The sequence below is a fragment of the Saccopteryx bilineata genome, chromosome 5 (assembly GCF_036850765.1).
Source record: "Saccopteryx bilineata isolate mSacBil1 chromosome 5, mSacBil1_pri_phased_curated, whole genome shotgun sequence".
NCBI lineage: Eukaryota > Metazoa > Chordata > Mammalia > Chiroptera > Emballonuridae > Saccopteryx > Saccopteryx bilineata.
In genome coordinates this window covers 70,606,169-70,630,433 of record NC_089494.1, presented here as the reverse complement: position 1 = coordinate 70,630,433, position 24,265 = coordinate 70,606,169, and the positions used below count along the sequence as shown (strand labels likewise).

General features: G+C 36.5%; 1 protein-coding gene across 1 annotated transcript in view; it reads right to left on the bottom strand.

Moving 5' to 3' along the window:
• LOC136337604 (sodium channel protein type 1 subunit alpha) overlaps nucleotides 1-24,265 on the bottom strand; it is a 139,321-nt gene that overhangs the window by 79,956 nt on the left and 35,100 nt on the right. The window contains exon 2 of the mRNA XM_066279044.1: nucleotides 13,576-13,888. Coding sequence (XP_066135141.1) covers nucleotides 13,576-13,839 — 264 coding nt within the window. The 5' untranslated portion in view covers nucleotides 13,840-13,888. The remainder of the gene's footprint in view (nucleotides 1-13,575; nucleotides 13,889-24,265) is intronic.

Below are 24,265 nucleotides of genomic sequence, written 5' to 3'. Positions count from 1 at the left end.
TGTGGGTTAAGCTAATTTCAGTGATTGGATCCCCTGATGTGCTCCAGAAAGGACTGCAAGCTGCCTGTGCACCCCTCCCCCAACACTTGATTGTTAGCTTGAATGGCTGGGTGAGGCACCCCGCCCGCCTAGAGAAGCTTGGGTGTAGGGATGTTCGCTTTGGCGCATTCCCTGCGCACCACTGGCAGCTGCTGTTTGTGGCACGGGCAGTTGCTCGTGGAGCACGTGTGCAGGTGGCTGAGTTGCTCGCAGCATGCAGGCGGTTGCTCGCATGGGCTGATTCAGCACAGGCACACTCTTTCCTCAGCTTGAACAAATGTCTGTGCCACAGCCTAGCCTCCTCCACAACCTTAGCCCCCCCCCCGACTCTCAGTTCCAAGTGAAAGCATCCTTTGCTCAGGTCAGTGAGGAAGGCAGAGCGTTTCTTTGTCCAACTTATTTCCTTCAGGGTTTATTATATATTTAGTCAATTTTTTGCTCGATCCTACCTTTGCCTGCAGTGTGTGGAAAATACATATGCTCCAAAGATAGATTTTTCTGTCTCTCTTTGATGAACTTGTTAAAATTTTGGGGAGATTAGTCAGTTGCACTCCTCATGGTGCCAGTTCTCTGACGTCACCTAGTCTTTGTTTTAAAGTCCATTTTTCCTGATATAAGTATTGCTACTCCAGCTCTTTTTTCATTTCTATTTGCATGAAATATTTTTTTCCAAACTTTTACCTTCAGTCTATGTGCATCTTTTGTTTTAAGGTGTGTCTCTTGTAGACAGCATATGTATGGGTCCTGTTTTCTTATCCAAGCAGCTACCCTATGTCTTTTGATTGGATCATTTAATCCATTTACATTTATAGTTATTGATATGTAGTTGTTTATTGCCATTTTATTCTTTAAAGCTGTATTCCTCTTTGGTATATTCTTTTTCCACTTTGATCTGTTTACAAGAGGCCCCTTAACATTTCTGCAGCATTGGTTTAATTGTAATGAATTTCTTGAGTTTTCTTTTTGTCTGGGAACCTTTTTATTTCTCCTTCAATTTTAAAGGATAACCCTGCTGGATAAAGTAGTCTTGGTTGTAGGTTCTTGTTCTGCATTACTTTGAATATTCCTTGCCATTCCCTTCTGGCCTCAAGTATTTCTGTTGAGAAGTCAAATGTCATCCTTATGGGGGCTCCTTTGTAGGTGATAGCCTTCTTTTCTCTAGCAGCTTTTAATATTTTCTCTTTAACGCTTAGCTTTGGTATTTTAATTATCATGTGTCTTGGTGTAGGTCTCTTTGGATTTCTCTGTGCTTCTTGAACTTCTTAGACTCTTCCTTGCATCAATTTAGAGAAGTTTTCAGCTATGATTTGATTGGTTAAAGTCTCTATCCTTTGTTCTTTCTATTCTTCTTCCAGAATCCCTATGATATGGATGTTGATTCTCTTCATGTCACAGAGCTCTCTCAGAATTTCTTCAGACTTTTTGAGTCTTTTTTCTTTTCTCTGTTTGGCTTTTATGCCTTTGTTCATCTTGTCCTCCAACTCACTGATCTATCCTGTTTCATCCATACTGCTTTTTTTTTTTTTTTTTTGTATTTTTCTGAAGCTGGAAATGGGGAGAGACAGTCAGACAGACTCCCGCATGCGCCCGGCCGGGATCCACCCGGCATGCCCACCAGGGGCGACGCTCTGCCCACCAGGGTGCGATGCTCTGCCCCTCTGGGGTGTTGCTCTGCCGTGACCAGAGCCACTCTAGCGCCTGGGGCAGAGGCCAAGGAGCCATCCTCAGTGCCCGGGCCATCTTTGCTCCAATGGAGCCTTGGCTGCAGGAGGGAAAGAGAGACAGAGAGGAAGGAGGGGGTGGGGGTGGAGAAGCAAATGGGCACTTCTCCTATGTGCCCTGGCTGGGAATTGAACCCGGGTCCCCCACATGCCAGGCCGATGTTCTACCACTGAGCCAACTGGCCAGGGCCCATACTGCTTTTAATTCCTTCCATTGTGGTCTTCATTTCTGATATTGTATTTATCACCTCCGACTGATTCCTTTTTAATATTTCAATGTCCTTTTTTATACTTGCTATCTCTTTATTTAGGTGTTCGTAATGACTATGCATTGTTGTTCTAAGATCCCTAAGCATCCTAGCAATCATTATTCTAAACTCTGCATCTGGCAGTTTGGTTATTTCCATATCACTCAGTTCCTTTTCTGGAGATTTCTCTTGTGGTTTCATTTGGATGGCACTTCTCTGTCTTCTCATTATGTCTCTGTGTTTGGGTGTGTTGTTTGTAGGGCTGGTTGAGTCTAGGTTTGGTGTTGTCTGCTTCCAATTTTCAGTTGTGTTATTTCTAGGTCTTCTTTAGTTGGCATCAGCTGTTATTTGTAATCCACTTTCAGATTTGGGCTTCTTTGAAGTCTTGATTTGTTTGTTTTCTTCTCACTTGTAGTCTTGTTTACTGATCTCAGCAGGAGGCTTATTTGAAACTGTATCCAGGAATGGGGTGGGTGTAACCTGAAACTCTGAATGCCTTATCTTCCAGTTACTTTCTCTGGGGGCGGGGTGCTTTCTCAGCTTCTGTAGGGGGAGGTGTATCTCAGATCTCCATGGAGACCTGAGTTACTGCCCCTCCTCCCCACTTCTTGTTTTCAGCTGTGTCTTGTTGCACTGATTGGAGCTGGAGAGATGTCTGGAGATGCTGGAGATGTATGATCCAGAAGTACTTTAGTCTTGTGTTATGTGGAAGGATCAACCCCTCCCCCAGCTATGGCCACCTCCAGCACTGGATGAGTCAGCTTCTCAAGTCCTCCCATGCATTCCTCTGCCAGTCACCATCTGTCTCTTTCTCCCCCCTTTCCTTTTGGAAGATAAGCCAGCCCTTTCAACACTCCTTGTTCCCAGGTCTCCAGGCAAGTGTCTGTGAGTGATATTTACTATTCTTTTCCTTGGAATGAGTGCCCTTCTGGGCTCTCAGCCTCACTACCCTCCTTTGTTCCTGTAAGCAGAGGAGAGTCACCTCTCCTCCGTGCTCCCTACCAGGCTCAGTGTGGCTTCTTCTTTGCTCCTTGGTTTTTGAGAGCTTGTCTTGTAGTCCAGAGTTGGTTTTTCACACTGATTGTTACTAAATTAATTTGTAATACAGTTTGGTGGTGTGAGCTGGGAGTCTGTGCATCTGCTTATTCTGCTGCCATCTTCAGGTCTAGGATACAACTCTTTCTATGTTAGATTTTCATCAGATTTGTCACTTATTTCTTTATAGATAGTTACCAAACTCAAGCAACATTTATTGAGTCCCTGTATGATAAGCAGATACCTGGAAAGTAGAATGTAACTAGTTTCTAGGTCTAAATTTTAATTTAATTGATTTCCATAAAAAGTATTTTTTTTCCTTCTTTTCTAATGGAGAGGAGGGAAGATAGAGAGAAAGACTCCTGCATGCGCCCTGACCAGGATTCATCCGGCAACCCTCGTCTGTGGTCAATGCTATGCCCATCTTGGGCCATGCTTGTAACCAACCTATTTTAGCACCTGAGATGAAGGCTCCAAAGAGCCATTCTCAGTGTCCAGGGCCAATGCACTCAAGCCAATTGAGCCTTGGCTGTGGGAGGGAGAGAGAGAGAAAGAAAGGGAGAAAGAGAAGGGAGGTTGGAGAAGCAGATGATCACATCTGTGTGTCCTGATCAGGAATCAAACCTGGGACATCCACCTGCTGGGCTGATGCTCTACTACTGTGCCTACCAGCCAGGGCCAAAGATATGTTTTGTTTAGCACAATATTTGCAAAGCCCTGTGCTACAATTTATAAGAGAAACAAAGATACGTAAGTCATTACCCCAAGAAGCTTATAAACTAGTGAATGTTCAACTCTCTCTTCTAATAGAAGAAAATCTAGAAGGATAAGTGAAGGTTTAGGTGTAACTAGAACAGAGCTGTCCAATATAAACATTATGTGAACTAAAAATATGAACCACATATATAATTTTAAATATTCTAATATCCATGTTTTTAAAAATAAAAAGGTGAAGAGATTAAGCAAAAAATATATAAATATTTATTTAAAACCCATAGACATAGAGAACAATTTGGTTCTGCAATAGCAGGGTTGTGAATCTGTTTTGGTTAACTAGTAATTTTTTGCCCAAATTATCAATGACCATGTTGTACACTTGGATTAATGGCAAAAGCTATAAGTAACAGAAAAAGGTTAGAAACAATCATGAACAATAGAAAACTGAAGAATACACTATTGGTTATTAAACTTATGCCTGGTTACCAAATCTATGCCTAATCTTCACAGTTTAAAACAAGCAATTTTCAACTTGCACATATACTGGGTTCCAAAAGCAAATTTGGGAGTCAACTATTTAGAACTTGAGACATATTTTCCCACATCAGAGTACTATGCTGGGCTGCAGGGCAGGGCACACCTCTCTTTCCTTGGTGTTGCCCTGGCACTGGGACTAGGAGAAGTCCCTGGTTCTCTCTTCTTCCAGAAGTGAATTCAAATGCTTTTCAGTTCCAGGCTGCTCGCTGAGAAGAGGTTCCAGAAGGGAGGGGTAGAAAAGTGTCGTGTGGCAGAAGTAGAGACGCTTCGGAGGTTTGGGTGTAAAGAATGGCACAGGAAATCAAGAGATTCCTATTCTTACATATCTCTGGGGACATTTTTCAGACTGGGGAAATTCCCTGACATCTAGTTCTATTTTGTTCCTGTGGTTTTTCTCAACAGTCTCACCTACTTCCCTGCCTATTTGCTGTAACCTGCAGAGTCAGGCCAAGGCTGCCCTCCGTTTCAGGCTCACTGAGGGATGGTAAGCTTTCTCACAGGTTCTCTACCTGGCCGAAGTGAGCATGCAACATTAAAAAGGCTTTTTTTCTCTCCTAGTTGCATTCCGCTTTTCCCTTCAGACTAGGGATAATGAACCTAAAGAACAACCCATGGCACTTACCTGCCTGGGGCCCACCAAGCTTTCACATACAGCCTTCTCCTAATTACACAGGTGCTCTTTAAGCCAGCAGTCAAATTAAATGTTCACAGAAGTTAGGTGGCAAGAGGGAACTGCTGATTTTTGGTATGCAAATCAGAGATCTTAAATATGCAAGATTATATGTGTGTGTGCACATGTATGAATGAGTGTGTGTATATAATCTCCAGGTTTATAAATCTCAGAAACAAATTCAAAATTTTAAACAATATTGCTCGAATCAACCAACAAAACATGTCTGTGGGCTCAATGCCTCACAGTCATTTTTTCTTTCTTTCCTTTAAGTACCTGCAAAGAGGAAGAATTTGTACCTAGAGAGGAGTCTGTGTAATTGCTGTCCTCGGGCTGTAACAGGTGAGCCAGTGGGGGAGGGGCCAGTGCAGACCTATAGGAGGTACCAGCTGAGCTCTCATTGGCCAAGGCTGCGGAGGCCTGTGCCTCTACCCCAGACAGAGCGAAACCACTATAAGCACAGGTGAAAGGCTAAGCTCTGGTGTGCAAATATTTCTCTCTCTCTATCTTATCCTGCACCGTGGGTGTCGTACAGTACTACTTGCTTAGTTAACTTTTCATTGACTGGAAAAAACTAATTTAAGAATCAGTTTTGGTGCAGACTTATGTGAGAACTTTGAGGAAATTCTTTCATGTTGATTGTTACATCAGAAAAGAGAAGATTATTATAGTACTATCTTGAGGATGAAACAAAATACAACATGTGAATGCCTGTAATAAAGTCTAAAGTGCCATATCAATACAAGGATTAAATGATTAAAATGTGAGTCTTTCTGGTTTTTAAATATATATATATATATATATATATATATATATATATATACACATATGAACACTTATGTATCTGAAAGCAGTGCCAGTTTTCACAGCTGAACTTTTCTTTCTGTTCAGTAACTTCCCTCCCAAACTCCATTATTTAGAAAATAATGCCATTAGTTTATTCCCTCTGATATTTAAATGGTACACCTCCAAAATAATTCCAATCCCATTCATTAGTCTCCCTCTTCATTGTCAAAAATCTAGAACGAGTGCCCAGAAAGATTCCTAACCTGATCTTTTAAAATGTGAAGTGCAACATGTCACTCCCCGACCCAAAACCTCCTAATAATTCGTTTGGACCTTAAACTTCAAACTTTTTAAGCCTACTAAAAGGTGTGTTTTTCCTTGTCTCAGGCCCACCTTCCAATCTCATCCTATTCTCTTTTTACTTAGTACAGTCCAGCTGCAGTAAAAATCATCTGATAGTCTGTGCCCATTCCCTGGAAGTCTGTTTTCTCTTCTCCCTCTGTCCTTCAGATCCCAATTTGAATGACACTTCTCCCATTTCTTTATAGAGGCACACAATTGAACTTTCCTGAATCTGTCCTTTTTGGAAAAAGAAAAGAAAAGTGTTTATAATTCAACTAGAATCTAGTGGGAAATGTAATTTTGTAATTATTTTAGAAGCTGATCCAGACCCACTGAATCTCTAAGATTTTATTTTTTACAAAGACAGAGGATGCTGCGAAGTGAGCAGAAATACTGAGGCCCGTCAGCTGTGGAAACACCGCCACGCTGGGAGAAAAGGTGTGCAGCTGGAGAAGTGGCACGAATAGAGGAAAAGCAGCAAGGAGCTTACTTAGCTTATTTCACTGACTTGTCTTTCCCCCTGCTGTCATTAGTACCACTGCAGACCCAAAGTAGCAGGACCATGGGCCATGGAAGCTAAAAGATCAGGTTAAAATCTAGTTTGTTACTTAATACCTTTATGTTCTTAAGCAAATTATTTTACTTCGTTATTGTTTAAAAATTTTTTTAAAGATTTTATTTATTTATTTTAGATAGGAGAGAAAGAAAGAAAAGGTGGGATGAGCAGAAAACATCAAATCCCATATATGCCTTGACCAGGCAGGCCCAGGGATTGTAACTGGTGACCTCAGCATTCTAGGTCAATGCTTTATCCATTGTGCCACTAGAGGCCAGGCTCAGTTTCATTATTTTTAAATAGACAAAACTCTCTTGGAAGAATGTGTGGATTAAATAAGAACTATACAGCGTATAGAATTCAGAAGTACTTTCTTTAATAGTCCCCATCTTTTCCTTTCAGGAAAACCACTGTGCCATTGTCTGCCCTTGTGGCTTCTGGGAAGCTGACCCACCTCTTGGCAACACAGATTCACATGTGACACTGCTCTGGCCAATGAGATCATCACAAATTTTTGCTCACGGATTGGTTCAGAAGAGGCCATGTGACCTAACTAAAACCAATTCCAGGGCCCAGGTTAGAGCTTCTGAAGAGAAAATGAGCTCTTTTTCTTGGAATTGCTGGACTGTAGGAGGCTAGTTTGGTGCTACTGGTGGCTATCTTTGCCATCTTGTGGGAAGGGCGAGCTACAATGTAGCTAGGATAGGTAAAAGTGGAACCAAAAATGGACAAAGACTGTGTCCTGATGATGTTTTAGGATCCTTAGATGTTAAAACCAGATTCACCTTACATGTCTTCCCTTGTTTTGTTTTTAAACTAGTTTCTGTTGCATTCAGGTTACTTTGAAGAGACTTTTACAAATACAGCAGGTACTCAAAAAATGCTAACCATTATTTTCTCACCAATATCATTTTGGGATTGTTCCTGAGACATATTTGGAGATGACCCAATAAAAGGGGCTTAAGGAAAAACTAATGCGTGGGGAAGGGAAAACATTGTAAGTCAACTATACTGTCTTGGATGTGAGGGAGAAACTGGGTGACGTACTTCTAGAGGAGCTAATGACACACAAAGAAAAGTTGTAAACTGGGGAATGTCCATATGATAATTCATGGGGCCATAAGTTTTGTTTGTTTGTTTGTTTTTTGTTTTTTTCTGAAGTTGGAAACGGGGAGGCAGTCAGACAGACTCCCGCATGTGCCCGACCAGGATCCACCTGGCATGCCCACCAGAGGGCGATGCTCTGCCCATCTGTGGCGTCGCTCTGTTGCAACCAGAGCCATTCTAGTGCCTGAGGCAGAGGCCATGGAGCCATCCTCAGCACCCGGGCCAACTTTGCTCCAATGGAGCCTTGGCTGTGGGAGGGTAAGAGAGAGACAGAGAGGAAGGAGAGGGGGAGGGGTGGAGAAGCAGATGGGCACTTCTCCTGTGTGCCCTGGCTGGGAATCAAACCCGGGACTCCTGCACACCAGGCCAATGCTCTACCACTGAGCCAACCCGCCAGGGCAGGGACCATAAGTTTTTGATTACCATCCACTTTTCTAATTTTTATTAAATTACCCTTCCAAGAAAAACTCCCTAAACCCAGTTAAAAACAAAGCAAATAACTCTCTTTAGCCAATATAACAACTAAAAAATTCATGTGGCAGTGACAGACCAGACAATCAAGGTAAAAGTACATTTTTAAAGGATCATTTCTGCATTCCATAATTAACAAACTTATCCGGTCTCACTACAGATTTAAAATACCTCATTCTATTTCCAGTACACTATCCTACTGTCAAAGGGCTATGTCCTTCCATGGTACTAGTGAGTCATCTGTAATTTTAAGAAGAACATGAGATGGAAGAAGCTTTCTGTAATAAAGAGTGGGTGAAGAATTTGAATGCATAGCCAAATGGTACAAAATTAACTCAAGTTATGAAAGATAACTATGAAAAAAAATCATATAAGGTAAAAAAAATAAATAAAAAGGTGCATTCACAGCTAAAATGTGCCTTGTCACAATCCTAAAGTAAATAAACAAACAAAAGGAACCCAACCTTGAATGACATTCCAAAGACCACTGGACCAGAGCTCACAAGGGGTGGAAAATTCTATGACAGTATTCTGATAGCACTACTTTATTTTTTAGTTCTTGCCTTGGACTTCTGCAGGCTTAAAGCTCTCAAAGGTCTAGAAAGCTAATGCTTCCATGCACCAGGAATGCTCTTGAAATGGGTGCTACTGTTTCTTCAGTTATTACTACAGTGTTGCTGATCACAGATTATGTTACTTTAACAATTTGAGTGGAATTTTTTAACATTATGTAATTTGCACATTTTAAACTGGGCCAAAGAAGATAAAAATACGTGGGGATATGCCATCTGGACATATACCATTGGCAGTGACATTTCCTTAAACTCACTGACATTGTCTTTGTGGAAGATCACAGAAAGCTTAGTGTCATTTCTATTACTCACACACATATTCTATATGTATGTTTCCCTATATTGCATATATGTGATATATATATTTATATAAAGTATATTTCTTATACAGTGGTACCTTGAGATATAAATTTAATTCATTCTGTAACCGAGCTCGTAAGTCAGTCAACTCGTATATCAAACTGCCAATACTGGACCCGTGCGCCAACTAGTGGCAGCTTCCCGAATCACGACTCGTATCTCGGAATTTCACTCGGATCTTGAACAAAAATACAGACCGAGTCACAACTCATATCTTAAAAATATTCATATGTTGGTCTGTTCATATCTCAATGTACCACTGTATATGTACTTTAATCTAAAGAATAACAAAAAGAATAGATTCTGCAACCATCTTTATAGTAGCTTTGCTTTGTTTTTTTTCTATATATTAAGAAAGAAACTAGAGACTTTGTATATAGATATGAATGACACATTATTTATTATATCTCAGTAAAACCTTAAGAAGTCACTGGCCTAACTAATGTTTGCATATTCTAAATCACTCAGGTAATAAAATCCACATTCCCAATATAGTAATAGTGGAAAATCTCACTCTAAATAGCATTTACCCTAGTGACATCTCCACTATTATACCCTATAGCTATGCCAAAGTACTGTGTATGTATACTGTATTGTTTTAATAAAGTCACCATGCCAATGTCAGATACTTAAGTCACTATAATAAAATTAGTCATCAAAAGTGAAAAGAAAAATGTATTAATTTAAAAAGGTTATTATATTGCTAAAGCATTTCAACTCTAATCAGAGCAAACTAATTAAGAATTTAAGACTATTCCTTCATACAAAATAACACATTATGAAAGAAAATTTAAGACTAGAAAACTGTGCACAGGCAACCAGAGAAAATTTTAAAACATGTTGGCTCAACAGTCGAGCATTGGCCCAGTGTGTGGAAGTCCTGGGTTTGATTCCCCTGCCAGGGCACACGGCAGAAGTGCCTGTCTGCTTCGCCACCCTTCCCCCTCTCCTTTCTCTCTATCTCTCTCTTCTTTTCCCGCAGCCAAGGCTCCATTGGAGCAAAGTTGGCCGGGTGCTGAGGATGGCTCCATGGCCTTCACCTCAGGTGATAGAATGGCTCTGGTTGCAGCAAAGCATCAGCCCAGATGGGCCAAGCATCACCCCTTGGTGGGAATGCTGGATGGATCCTGGTTTGGTGCATGCAGGAGTCTGTCTGTCTGCCTCCACCCTTCTCACTTCAGAAAAATAGAAAATACAAAAAAAAATGCAAATGCAAATAATCAAATCTCAAACACATAGCTCAATCAGGTGTCCTAAGCATGCCATATTAGTTTTGAAGGACTTCAGTCCTGCAAAAGTTTTCATTTGCATTGCTGTTGAATGATTTACATTTGAAGACTCATTTGATGTCAGCTCAATGTGAAAGCAATGCTTGTGCCTTACCTTGGGGAAAATGCTTTCCTGATAACAATATTTTTCTTATCAAGTTATTCTACTTACACACTGATTTGTTCCAAAATGTTTTTCCTTTCTCTAACAATGTGCATTTGAAGATAAAGATAGAAGATGTTAATGATGAGTTTGAATGTGAATTTAACAAAGTTTATAAGGGTTAGCACAAGAATCTGGCTGATTGATTATTTCATCAGAGTTGGCCTTTCACACTGTTTTAAGACCTTTCTTTTAAGTTTTTAAAAGGGTTTGTTCCCATCTGCCTTTATATCCTTTATTATATATCACTCATTACAAACCAATCATTTTGTTTTGGGACGTCTTCTCAAGATAACAACTTTTATCAGTCTGAAAACTCTTTAATTTAAAGGAAAAGTTTGATTAGATGATCTGGTTTTTACATGATAAAGAATCGGTGCTTTTGTCAGCATGCATTTGGTCTTCCTCAAAGCATTCATTTATTGTTCACAAATAACGCAGCATATGAGCTGGGATGCTAGATTCCAGTCCTGTTTGAAGACACTCAGTGGTTTTAACAATTTTTAGAGGGTGATTAGTACAGAAAAGATGAGGGCTGGGCGTCTGGGAGTAGCAACAGGCCTTCTGGGGGTCAAGCCCTCTAACCCAGTGGTCCCCAACCCCCGGGCCGCGGACTGGTACTGGTCTGTGGGCCATTCGGTACTGGTCCGCAGAGAAAGAATAAATAACTTACATTATTTCCGTTTTATTTATATTTAAGTCTTAACAATGTTTTATTTTTAAAAAATGACCAGATTCCCTCTGTTACATCAGTCTAAGACTCACTCTTTTTTTTTTTTAATTTTTATTTATTTATTCATTTTTAGAGAGGAGAGAGAGAAGGAGAGAGAGACAGAGAGAGAGAAGAGGGGAGGAGTTGGATGCATCAACTCCCATATATGCCTTGACCGGGCAAGCCCAGGGCCTCGAACTGGCGACCTCAGCATTTCCAGGTCGACGCTTTATCCACTGCGCCACCACAGGTCAGGCTAAGACTCACTCTTGATGCTTGTCTCGGTCACGTGATACCTTTATCCGTCTTACCCTAAAGGCCGGTCCGTGGAAATATTTTCTGACATTAAACTGGTCAGTGGCCCAAAAAAGGTTGGGGACCACTGCTCTAACCCATAATAACAGCAGTCTTTAAGTATAATGAGTATGTCCAAAGTCTACTAATAAACTAATATACTTTATGGGGTAAATGAATTTCTGTCTAGAACACAGCAGTCATTACTTCAACAATAAAGTGATTTTTAACAAGTCAAGATGTTTAAATAATTGAATGATCTGCATTTTTACTTTCCTTATACAAATAAACCCCTCATAGTTTGTTTAATTTGGGCTTTAGCTTTTCAGGTTGCATATAAAATTATATTCCAAATGACTGATTTAATTATAAAGTGCAGTTATGAAAAGAATAATCTACTACCTGTTAAGATTTGGCAATTTTATGTTATAATAAGTGATAAATAAAAAAAATTAAATCTTTGGAAAATTATTATCTTTTCCTTTGCTGTAAAATTGGCAACAACAATTATTTAAAATAGGTACTGTGTTACATTTAAACTAATGATATCCTAAAAGTTGGAAGAAAAAGTAAACTAACATAGTGTCAGTCATCTCTTTGGGTAGTTTTTATCTTGAAACTATAGCAATGAGAAAGTGATTTACAAAACTGTCTCAAATCCACATATTAAAATTGCCAACAGGCATTTGATAAGGACTAACTGCATGTTATCAAGAGCTATGCCAGCAAAAGATATATATCTCGGATATTTAGGGCCCGTGTTCAACTAAACTATTTAATTTGCTTACTTATAATCTTTGTGCTCTACACTTACACCAAAAGTTCTAAAATGTATTTTGTCAGATGAAAAATATAATAAAATGCTTCAAATTAACTAATCATAAATTCAATCTAAAATCAATAAAATAATCTTCTTTGACTTTTTCTGCAGGTTTTTTTTCTTGGTTTGGTGAAATCTTGGTCATAATGAAAGGATGGGTGCTTAATACAAGGTATTCATTTCAAGTAATGATAAAGAAAATGCAGATATTAAAAATATTTTTATGTTCTTCTGCATACTATATTTTTGTTCATTTTTACCAATATAAGTGTTTTTACCAAAAATTGAATATTTTTTTTGACAGATGCAGAGTCAGAGAGAGGGACGGATAGGGACAGACAGACAGAAAGGGAGAGAGATGAGAAGCATCAATTCTTCGCTGTGGCACCTTAGTTATTCACTGATTGTTTTCTCGTATGTGCTGTGACTGGGGGGGCTACAGCCAGTAACGTTGGGCTCAAGCCAGTGACCTTGGGCTTTAAGCTAGTAACCTTTGGGTTCAAGCCAGCAACCATGGGGTCATGTTTATGATCCCACGCTCAAGCCAGTGTCCCCATGCTCAAGCCAGTGTCCCCGCGCTCAAGCTGGTGATCCGATGCTCAAGCCAGCGACCTTGGGATTTTGAAACTGGGTGCATCCTAGTCTGATGTTCTATCCACTGCGCTATTGCCTGGTCAGGCAAAAAATTGAATAATTTTAAAAATTGGAGTTTATATAGCAATGTTTTAGAAATTAACTGATTTATTTATATAACATGTAATAAAAATTAAAAACATTGTGGCATTAAATTTTGTATCATAATAAATTAATAATATTTTTTATGTCTTTATAATTGTGATAGCTCCAAGATTTTCAACTGTAGAAAACACATAAAATTCTATAGTAAATACAATCTCTGTGAAGAATTTATAAATTAGCTGTCTATAACTTATATTTGTTATTAACTATCTGTCATGGTGCATTTGGGACAGCTCCAGCTATTATGATATGATCAATTAATTTCTCATGTGTGTGCATAAAACACATGCAAACATGTTTTATTTCTTAAACAGAAGGATACTTAAGTCTGTACTAATTTAGCCTGTGTTGATGTTATAAATGTCCAAGTTATGCAATAGGCAATTAGCAGCAAAATATGCCTGATAAAAAACACTCACTTTCTTATTGATATAGTACGGGTCCAGGTCCTCCAGCGGCTCTGACACCATCTCTGGAGGAATGTCTCCATAAATAAAAGGAAGGTTCTTTCCAGCTTCCAAGTCACTATTTGGCTTTGGGCCATTTTCATCATCATCTTTCTTGTCTGGTTTGGGATTCTTAGCCTTTTCTTCTGCAATGCGCCTTTCAATAGCCGCAAGAGATTCTCTGGTGAAGAAGTTGAAGCTGTCAGGTCCTGGTGGTACAAGCACTGTTTGCTCCATCTTGTCATCCTGCACATTTTAATTACCATTTACTCTGCATATGAAAGTCCTAAAAAAAGAATGTTAAAATTTTAAGATTAAAAGATTTAATATTTATAAACTCTTGCATTAAATACTAGAAGATTAATTTTTCCCAATTAAATTGAAATGTAATTACTACATATAAATTCTCAGTAAAAACGTTTAACATTAGATGTAACATTTTAACAAAATTTTTAAGTAAGATTACTATTAACTATAGGTATAGAATTATACATATCTTTAGCACTTACTCCAGTTGCTTTGGGAGTAGAGAAAAAAATCACTAATTTGTCTTAAGTGACAACTTTCTCTTCAGCAAACCCTAAATGTACAAGTCCTTGATATAATACTGGCACAGATGTAGACTTGAATAGCAACTCCCCATTTCTTCCTAACTCAGGCCCTGGCAACGACTGTTCATTCTACTTTCTGCTTCTATGAGTTTGGCTTAACAGATATGGTTTATATTAGGATTTTGTTAAGTGTACAAATGATGTTTATTCATTCTTGTAAATTGCAGGTACAGGATCTGTGCCAGGCATTAAGAAAGTGGTTCAAGTCTAGCCTTATTTAAATTACATTAGGCTAAATACCAACATGTCCTTAATGAGCTGTTCACTCTGTAAGATATCCAGATGGGGAAGCAGCCCCATAGAGACAATGGTTAGCTCATCAACAGGATGAGCTGTCTCTAAGAGAATATAAAACCCAACCTTCTTGTTCTGACAAATGGCTCCAGGCCAACATGGTCAGAATGTTTTGCTACAACCAGCCTTAATGACCAACTAGGTGGATAGTCATTGCTGTCCTTCATCTATTATGAAACTGAGACACCTAGTACTGTGAGCTGCTTGTGTCATTTGCCATGCTGGGGTTGGCTTACCTGTACACATACAAAAAGACAAGTCAAGACTGGACAAATGTCATTGATAGGACTAAAGTAAAGAGAAATATTAGACTAAAAAGAAATTACTAGATTGGGTAGTGGTGGAAGGAGATAGCTAGAGATACAGGAAACAGCAAGGTTCTCCTATGTCTAGAAAAAAATGACCAGAAAGAAGACAGGATACCATGTGCTCAATAGGAACTGCACTGTTTTGTTGTTGTTGTTTTGTTTTCTTTCACTAAAGCAATAATAACAGTCTTGCTGATACTATAGTCCTAAACATATAATGAAAACCTGAAGCAAAACTCTCAATCCAGATAGCAGAGTCAAACCTGATCTAATGCCAGAGGCCAAATCCCAAATGTATTGTTTTCAGGCATACTTAATATGAGCTCAAATTTCACAGGTATTACTGAGCCAAAACTTCCCAGAGCCTAAGCTACTACTTGGCCACGGGTTTTCTTTGGACACTACATTAACTCATTAAAGTCAGCAAGCTATGACACAGTTAATTGCATCTTTGGTGTATATGAATTGCACCAAAAAGATTTAATATTTATAAACTCTTGCATTAAATACTAGAAGATTGATTTTTCCCAATTAAATTGAAATGTAATTACTACATATAAATTCTCAGTAAAAACATTTAACATTAGATGTAATATTTTAACAAAATTTTTAAGTAAGATTACTATTAACTATAGGTATATTTGGCCTCTGGCATTAGATCAGGTTTGACTCTGCTATCTGGATTGAGAGTTTTGCTTCAGGTTTTCATTATATGTATTGAATATAATATTATATGAATTGCATTAATAAAATTGCAACTATAATTATTCTGTGAAGAATACTATAGGGATCTCAAATTTCATTGAAAGAGGTTTTCATTGCTGTAAGGTTTTGATCATATTTTTCAGTGGGTGACTAGACTGAAAGAGGGATTCAAGTCAAAATTTGTACCCTCAGTTTAGTCAGTTATCTAACAAACTTTTCAGAAGTTCTTACAATCCACGTGCAATCACTGAAAAAGTAAAACAATTACATCAATAATTTTGAAACTCAAATGTAAAATAAAAAATTATTGATTTTAGTGAGAGAGGAAGGAAAGGGGAGAGAAAGACACATTGCTTTGTTTTTCCACTTATTTATGCATTCATTGGTTGTTTGCTCCATGTGCCCAAACAGGGGATCGAACCCACAACCCTGGTATATTGGGCGATGCTTTAACAAACTGAGCTACTTGCCCAGGAGGGCACATCAATAAATTTACATCAAAGAAAACTTTACTTCTCCATTAAGGCATCAAGAAAATAATGGCATTTATTTATTTGGAAATGAAAGTATAGGTTAACCAAAATTTATAAAGAACTTCCAAAACTCAACACCAGGAAGGTAAACAATCCAATTAAAAAATGGACAGAAGAACTGAATAGACACTTCTCCAAAGAGGACATACAGATGGCCAATGCACATATGAAAAAATGTTCAACACCATTAATCATCAGAGAAATGAAAATTAAAACCACAATGTGATACCACCTCATACCTGTCAGAATGGCGCTCATTAACAAATCAACACACAGCAAGTGCTGGCTAGGGTGTGGAGAAAAGGGAACCCTTTTGCACTGCTGGTGGGAATGCAGACTTGTGCAGCCACTGTGGGAAACAGTATGAAGTTTCCTCAAAAAACTAAAAATGGAACTGCCTTTGACCCAGCTATCTCATGCTTAGGAAAATATCCTAAGAATACCAAATCACTGATTCAAAAGAAGATATACATTCCCATGTTCATTGAAGCATTGTTTACAACAGCCAAGATCTGGAAACAGCCCAAGTGTCTGTCAGTGGACAAGTGGACTAAAAAGCTGTGGTACATACACACAATGGAATACTATGTGGCCGTGAAAAAGAAGGAAATCTTACCTTTTGAGAGGGCATGGATGGACTTGGAGATTATTATTCTAAATAAATTAAGCCAGAAAGAGAAAGACAAATATCATATGATCTCACTTCTATGTGGAATCTAATGAACTAAGTGAACTGAGGAATGGAATAGAGGCAGAGGGGAGATCACAGAGACCAGGGGGCAGTGGTCAGAGGGAGGGGGATGAGGGGATGGGATCAGAGAAGGTGAAGGGATTAGTGAAATTATATATACATAACACAGAGATACAGATAATAGGACAACAAATCCCAAAGGGAAAGGGGGAGGGGCGGGCAATGCAGGGGTGGGGGTGAGGGAATTATATTGAGTGGGACACTTGAATTCATATTAACACAATAAATTAAAATTAATAAAAAATTAAAATGAAACAAAAAATGAACAAAAAAATTGGTGCATTTTCTCACAAGGAAAGTACTATGACAGAAATGTTATATATGATGTTTGTTTTTAATTATTTTTTTATTGATTTTTAGAGAAAGGGGAATGAGGAAAGAGTGAGAGAGTGAGAGTGAGAAAGAGTGAGAGAGACATCAATTTGGTGTTCCACTTATTTATGCATTCATTGATTGGCTCTTGTATGTACCCTGACCAGAGCTGAACCCACAACCTTGACATATTAGAACAATGCTCTAACAAACTAAGCTACCCAGCCAAAGACTACTTCATTTTTTTATAAAAAATATGTTTAAGTGATATAAATTCAAAACATTCAACAAAAAATACGTGTAAATTATTCCTTTCACCTTGTTCTCCAACACTCAAAGCCTGTTCCCAGAAGTAACCACTGTTATTTGTCTCTATTTTTCTATAGTAGTTATGCAATAGGTATACGCTAATCACATAAGCATATGCAAACATACACATATTCTGTTGAAAAAGACGTATACACAGTATTTTTCTGTATACAGTTTTGTACCCTGCCTTTTTAATTTAAAAAATATATTTTTAAAGTTTATTCTTTGTCAGTTTTTATAGATTCAATTCTTTTTTATCAGTTACATGATTTTCAATTGTTTGAAAGTACCATAATCCATTGAATCAATTCCCCAGTCATGAGTATTCAAATTGTTAATAATATTTGGCTATTGAAAATAATCTGCAATGAATGTATTTTATACATATACTTTCACATATATGTGAATTTATTTATGGTATTACTTTTTAAAAGTAAACATGCTTGTACAAAAATAAATCTTTAGTTATGGTATAATGGCATAATAATCTCTATGAAACTTGCATGGATTGATTCTCTTGACAGGAATGTAACACAGTGTGTGTTCTACATCCAAACCTCATAATATTTTTATGAGGTTTTAAAATTTTTCAATCTGATTAGGGCAAAAATAAAGTCATATTATAGTGTTAATTTGCATTTGTTTTACTATGAGAAAAGCTAAACTTTTTTTCATATGTTTAAGAGCTACTTTCAATTTTTTTCAGTGACTACCTAAAGAACTCATGTTTTCATTTTATTTTCCTTTTTAATCTATAGCACCTTTATAGATATGGCATTAGCCATATAATTTTGTGATGTGGAGACTTTATAAAAAGTACGTATTTTCTGACTTCATGATCTTTTTGTGTTACAGATTTAAAATTTTTAATTAAACAATTTAAAATGTTTATATGATGATCTTACTTTAATTCTTCCTTGGTTTCTAGATTCTATATCATGCTTAGGAAAGCACCATGTTCCTGGAGATGTGAAGGAACATATCATATATTGTGTTTTCTTGAACATTTAACATTGTTATGGTTTTATTTTATAAATATAAATTTGTAACCTCTTTGGACCTTGAGTTCTCTATGAAATGAGGAAGAAAGACATTTCTTCCAGTTGTTCCAACATTAATTACTGAATAAATAACTTTTCTCCACCAATACATAATGCCACTTTCACAGTATATTAAAAATATAAATACATATTTATTTATCTGAGCTCTAAAGTTGGCAACAAACTTTATAATATAACCCTAGTTATATTTTCATTAAAGATATACATCAGCACTATTATTTAACAATTTTCTGGAGTTATAAACCAACACAATTAAATATGGAAAATGATTAATTCTTGTAATATAAAGATAAAAGAAGTAAAATTATAATTATTTACATATATAGGATTATATGACCAAAAAACCCCTCAATAGCACCATTGAAAAAATCCTACAAGCAGTAAGACAATGAAGTTGTCTAAGTTAAAAAGTAACATAAAAAATTCAATAGACTTCTTTTATAGGAACAAGACTTGTTGAAATATATCATACAATGAGAAAACCACAGAGACTTTCTTACTAAGATTAGAAAGAAAGCAAGATGTCTCACCTCATCACTCTTTTCAATATCATCCTGGAAGTCTTAGCTAATATAATAGGACAAGAAAAAGAAAGAAAAGGTATACATATTGAGAAAAACAAAATAAAAGTATTTTTGTAGTTGATGACATAATTGTTCATATGGAAAATCCAAAAGAATTAACAAAAAGTTCCTAGAGCTAATACTCAATAATAGCAAGGTTGCAGGATACAATGTTAATATACAAAAGTCAATCACTTTCATATATACCAACAATGAACATGAAATTTGAAATTAAAAACATAAAACTATTTATATTAACATCCCACAAAATAAAATACTTGGATATAAATCTAACAGATTATGTGCAAGGTCTGTATAAGAAAAACTATAAAACTAATTTAAAAAATCAAAGATCTATATAAATGGAGAGATATTTCCTGCTCAATATTATTGAAATGTGAGATCTTTCTAACTTGGTATCTATTGGTCTACTGACGTATTGATCAATGCAATATCAATCAAAATTCCCACAAGTTATTTAGAATCAAGAAAATGATTCTAAAGTTCATGTGGAGAGAAGAATCATCAAGAAAAGCCAATACAATATTGAGGGAGAAGAACAAAGTTGGATGACTGACACTGTCCTACTTCAAGACATACTATATAGCTACAGTATTCAAGTCAGTGTGGCATTAACAAAGTAATACACAGAGCAACAGAACAGAAAAAAGAGACCAGAAATACCTACATAAATATAGTCAGTTGATCTTTGAGAAAAGGAAAAAGGCTATACAATAAAGCAAAAATAATGCTGGGCCAACTGGATATCCAGATGCAAAAAAAAAAAAAAAAAAAAAAGAATCTGGATACAGACCCTACTCCCTTCACAAAAATTAACTCAAAATTGATCAGAGACCTCAATATAAAATGTAAAACTATCAAACTCCTAGAAGGCAAATTAAAATAAAATTTAAATGACCTTTGGTTTGGCAATGAATTTTTAAATAAACACTGAAAGCACAATCCATTAAAGGAATACTGACATTAAAGGAATCCATTAAAGAAGTAATAGACTTAATTAAAATTAAAAGCATCTTCTCTGTGAAAGACAATACCAAGTAAATAGAAAGACAATCCATAGAAAATATTTGCAAAATCAAAGTTGATAAAGGACTCAGCCAAAATATGCAAAGAACTCTCAAAACTCAAAAATAGCAAGCAACTTGAGTTAAAAAGTGGTCCAAAACCCTTGAGAGGTATCTTACCAAAGAAGACAGACAAGTGATAAATAAGTACCATGAAAAGATGCTCTACATCATGTTGTCAGGGTAATGCAAACTAAAACAACAATAAAATACCACCACACACCTAATGGAATGGCAAAGATCCAGAACACTGATAATACCAGGTGCTGGCTAGGATGTTGCTAAATAGGAAGTCTCATTCATTGCTTTTGGGAATGCAATACAGCCACTGAATGGTACAGCCACTTTGGAAAAGTTTGATAATTTCTTACATCGCAAAACTTACTCTTCTCATACAATCCAGAAACTTCCCTCCTTGGTGTTTGCCCAAATGATTTAAAACCTATGTCCACACAAAAACCTGCACATGGATGCTTATAGTAGTTTTATTCATAATTGCCAAAATTGGAAGTAACCGAGATGCCATCCAGTAGATAAATGGATCAGTAAACTGTAGTACATACAGACAATAGAATGTTATTTAGTACTAAAAGGAAATAAGCTAGTATGCTATGAAACAAACTGAGTGGAAGAAGCCAATCAGTCTGAAAAGGTTACATTCGGTATGATTCCATCTATATGGCATTCTGAAAAAGGCAAAACTATGGAGACCATAAAAAGATCACTGGTTGCCGGGGGTTGGGAGGAGGGAAAGATAAATAGGTAAAGCACAGAGGATTTTTAGGGTAGTGAAAGCTTTCTTAATGGTACTATAATGGTGGATGCATGCTATTATACATTTATCTAAACCCATAGAATGTTCATTACCAAGAGTGAACCTTAATGTAAATAATGGACTTTGAGTGATAATGATGTGTCATTGCAGGCTCATCAGTATAACAAGTTTACCCTTCTGCTGATAATGGACTGTGCTTTGTGAAGACTGGGCATATATATGAACTCTATAATTTCTATTTGATTTTGTTATGAACCCCAAAAAGCCTATTTAAAAGGGGAAATACAACTAATGAAATTTTTATATGTAAAATATGAGTTTTTTAAGTTTTTAATAAACTGAAAAAATATAAATAGATGAAAAAACATATCTTATTCTTAGATAGAAATATAATAAAGATATAAAATTTTCTTAAGTTAATGACTAATTTAGATGCAGCCCCCACAAAATAACAGGAAAATTTTAGAATTATACAAACTTATTTGAAACTTCTATGGAAAACTAAACAAACAAAAATGATTTAAAAATTCTTAAAATTCAAATTTTTCTTTATTATAGAAAATGTATAAATTATTATTTTCAAATGATAAATTCCCCCCACTAATTAGTTTACTTATATTCAATTCTACTGCATTATAATTAAAAAATATAGTTTACATAATTTCTGTTTCTTGGAATTTATTGATAATTTTCTTTTGTACTAATTGAATTTTTTTAAAGATTTTATTTATTAATTATAGAGAGGGGAGGGAGGGGGAGAGAGAGAGAGAGAGAGAGAGAGAGAGAGAGAGAAGGGGGGAGGAGCAGAAAGCATCAATTCCCATATGTGCCTTGATCAGGCAAGCCCAGGGTTTTGAACCGGCAACCTCAGCGTTTCCAGGTTGGCACTTTATCCACTGCGCCACCACAGGTCAGGCTGAATTTGTTTTTTAAATTATTTGCTTATAACACAGAAAAGAAGCTTATTCTTTGCTTTAGATATAAAGTTCAGTATGTCTCAATTCTTGATCTATTATGAATTAAAAATGGTTAATTAAAGTCTATTTTTAATGTGTTTCTATTTATTTTTGTAGTTCCTGTAACTTTTGTTCTATGAAATTTAATGCTTTGTTATTTGGAATGTAGATATTGATTCCAGATTTTGAAGTAAACTAAACCCTTTATTACCTTACACAACCCTCATATCACTTTAATTTCTTCTACAAACAACTTTGCCTGATACCATAAAATGACTTCTACTTTCTTCTCACTTGCTTTTATCTAGTATGTTTTTGGTTATCCATTTGGTTTCATTCTTCCCATTTCACCCCTTTAATGCTTTCATTAATGTGTATATGTTCATATTTTATACACAGGTTTGTGTTAGTTATATATGACCATTGTAGTTAATCTGTGCCTTTTAAAGGGAGTGCCACATTGTAGATCATTGTCAATGAAGTTATGTAGAAGAAACAAACGTTTTGCTAAAAGCCTTCCTATTCTCCAGAAATAGTTTATTTGAGAAAGTCTTTTATGTAAATTTCCCTAATCACTGCTTATCAGAACCAACTGGGGAAGTAAACAACCAGGAAGACAGAAAAAAATAATTTTACACTGACGAACACAATCACTTCAAATATAGTATATAAAATTATAAATTAATTCAGATACTGATATTACATTTATATGTGAGCAATGTAACCCATATTATAATGATACCATACTGAGGTTAATGAAAGTATTTCTTAAATAATAAGTATAACATATTTAAATAGTAGTAAAAATAAACCTTATATTGCATTAATTATAATGAAAAATTTCAAAGTAATAACCTATTACATAAGTTTACTTATGGGGCATCTAAAAATTGTCAAATACAATTAATATTAATATTTTGTCAGTAACACTATAGAAAAAAATCTAAATTATATTTAAAATCTGTATATATAGTACTTTGCTAAATAATATTGAAATAAATCAGGAGTTTTCCATTTATACTTGAAAGGGACCCTCACTCTCTACTGTAAAAATTTACAACTGAATTCTTTAAATGGTCCTAATTAATGAAACTATGCCTCAGTGGACAAAAAGCAAAGTAGAATTTGTGAATGAAAACAAATAGTAAAATCACCAATAATAATTATTGTGGATGGAGGAAGAATAAGAGGGAGGAATGTAGATGTATAAATGATAAATGAAAGCAACAATACATTTGGTTTGATATCAAATATATAAAAGAGGAGCTAAGTTGTAGCATTAGAATATTTTAAGAATACTTCACATTCTTGGGGAGCTTTATAAAATAAAAAATTACTAATAATAATATTCTGCATTACTTCTAAGAATTTCCTAATTCATTACATATATTATTATAATAAATGTTCCATTCTGGATGAGATTTTTGCTTTTGGATATTTCATATCTCCTTTTCACAGAGATTACATATGTAATACATGTTGGACTTGAGTAAGCATGTATCACAGCCAAAAGACTTGGTTCTGAGGTAGCTCAGTGAGAAATATGGTCTTGGTTACCTTCATAGGGCAGATGGAGAGCTTCATTTCATGTAAGCTTAACTCATGAGGTCTCACAGTTCAGACTGCTTTGGGCATCTGTATTTTTCCAGCCAAAAAGTAATATCTACAATAGCTCAGAATGAAGCATTTCATTTTCCCCAAGGCATTTCACACAGCCATCTTAATCTTTTAAATGTTTTTGTACTTGAAGAAATGTGGCCTTTTCCCCAACATGTGGAAGTCCTGGGTTTGATTCCCAATCAGGGAACACAGAAGAAGTGACCATCTGCTTCTCCATCCCACCTCCTCCCTCATTCTCTCTCTCTCTCTCTCTCTCTCTCTCTCTCTCTCTCTCTCTCTCTCCCCCTCCTGCAGCATGACTCAAATGGTCAAGCAGGTTGGCCCTGGGCACTGAGGATGGCTCCCTGGCCTCTTCTCAGGTGCTAAAATAACTTGCTTGGTAAGCAACTGAGCCGGGGCCCAAGATGGCCAGAGCATAGCCTGGTAGGGGGCTTGCAGGGTGGATCCTGGCTGGGGCACATGTGGGAGTTTGTCTATCTCCCTGCCTCTCACTTAATGAAAAAAAAGGAAACGTGGCTTTTTCTAAGTAAATTATTATGCTACTTCTTTTGCGGAGCACCTCTAGCCATGATTACCCAGGCCTGAGTGGGCAGGTCTGCCTAACTCCACAAAGTTTGATTAACAGGACTTTTGAGTTTGTACACAAGGCTACACTTTCCAAACACACTTCTGTGAGGTTATAAGATGATACTCTGCTACTTTTCTGTTTTAGTCCTCTGTTGTCTTTTTTCAGGATCCATGTGAGAAAGAGGGATGGTATTTAAATGTTTCCTTTAAGAC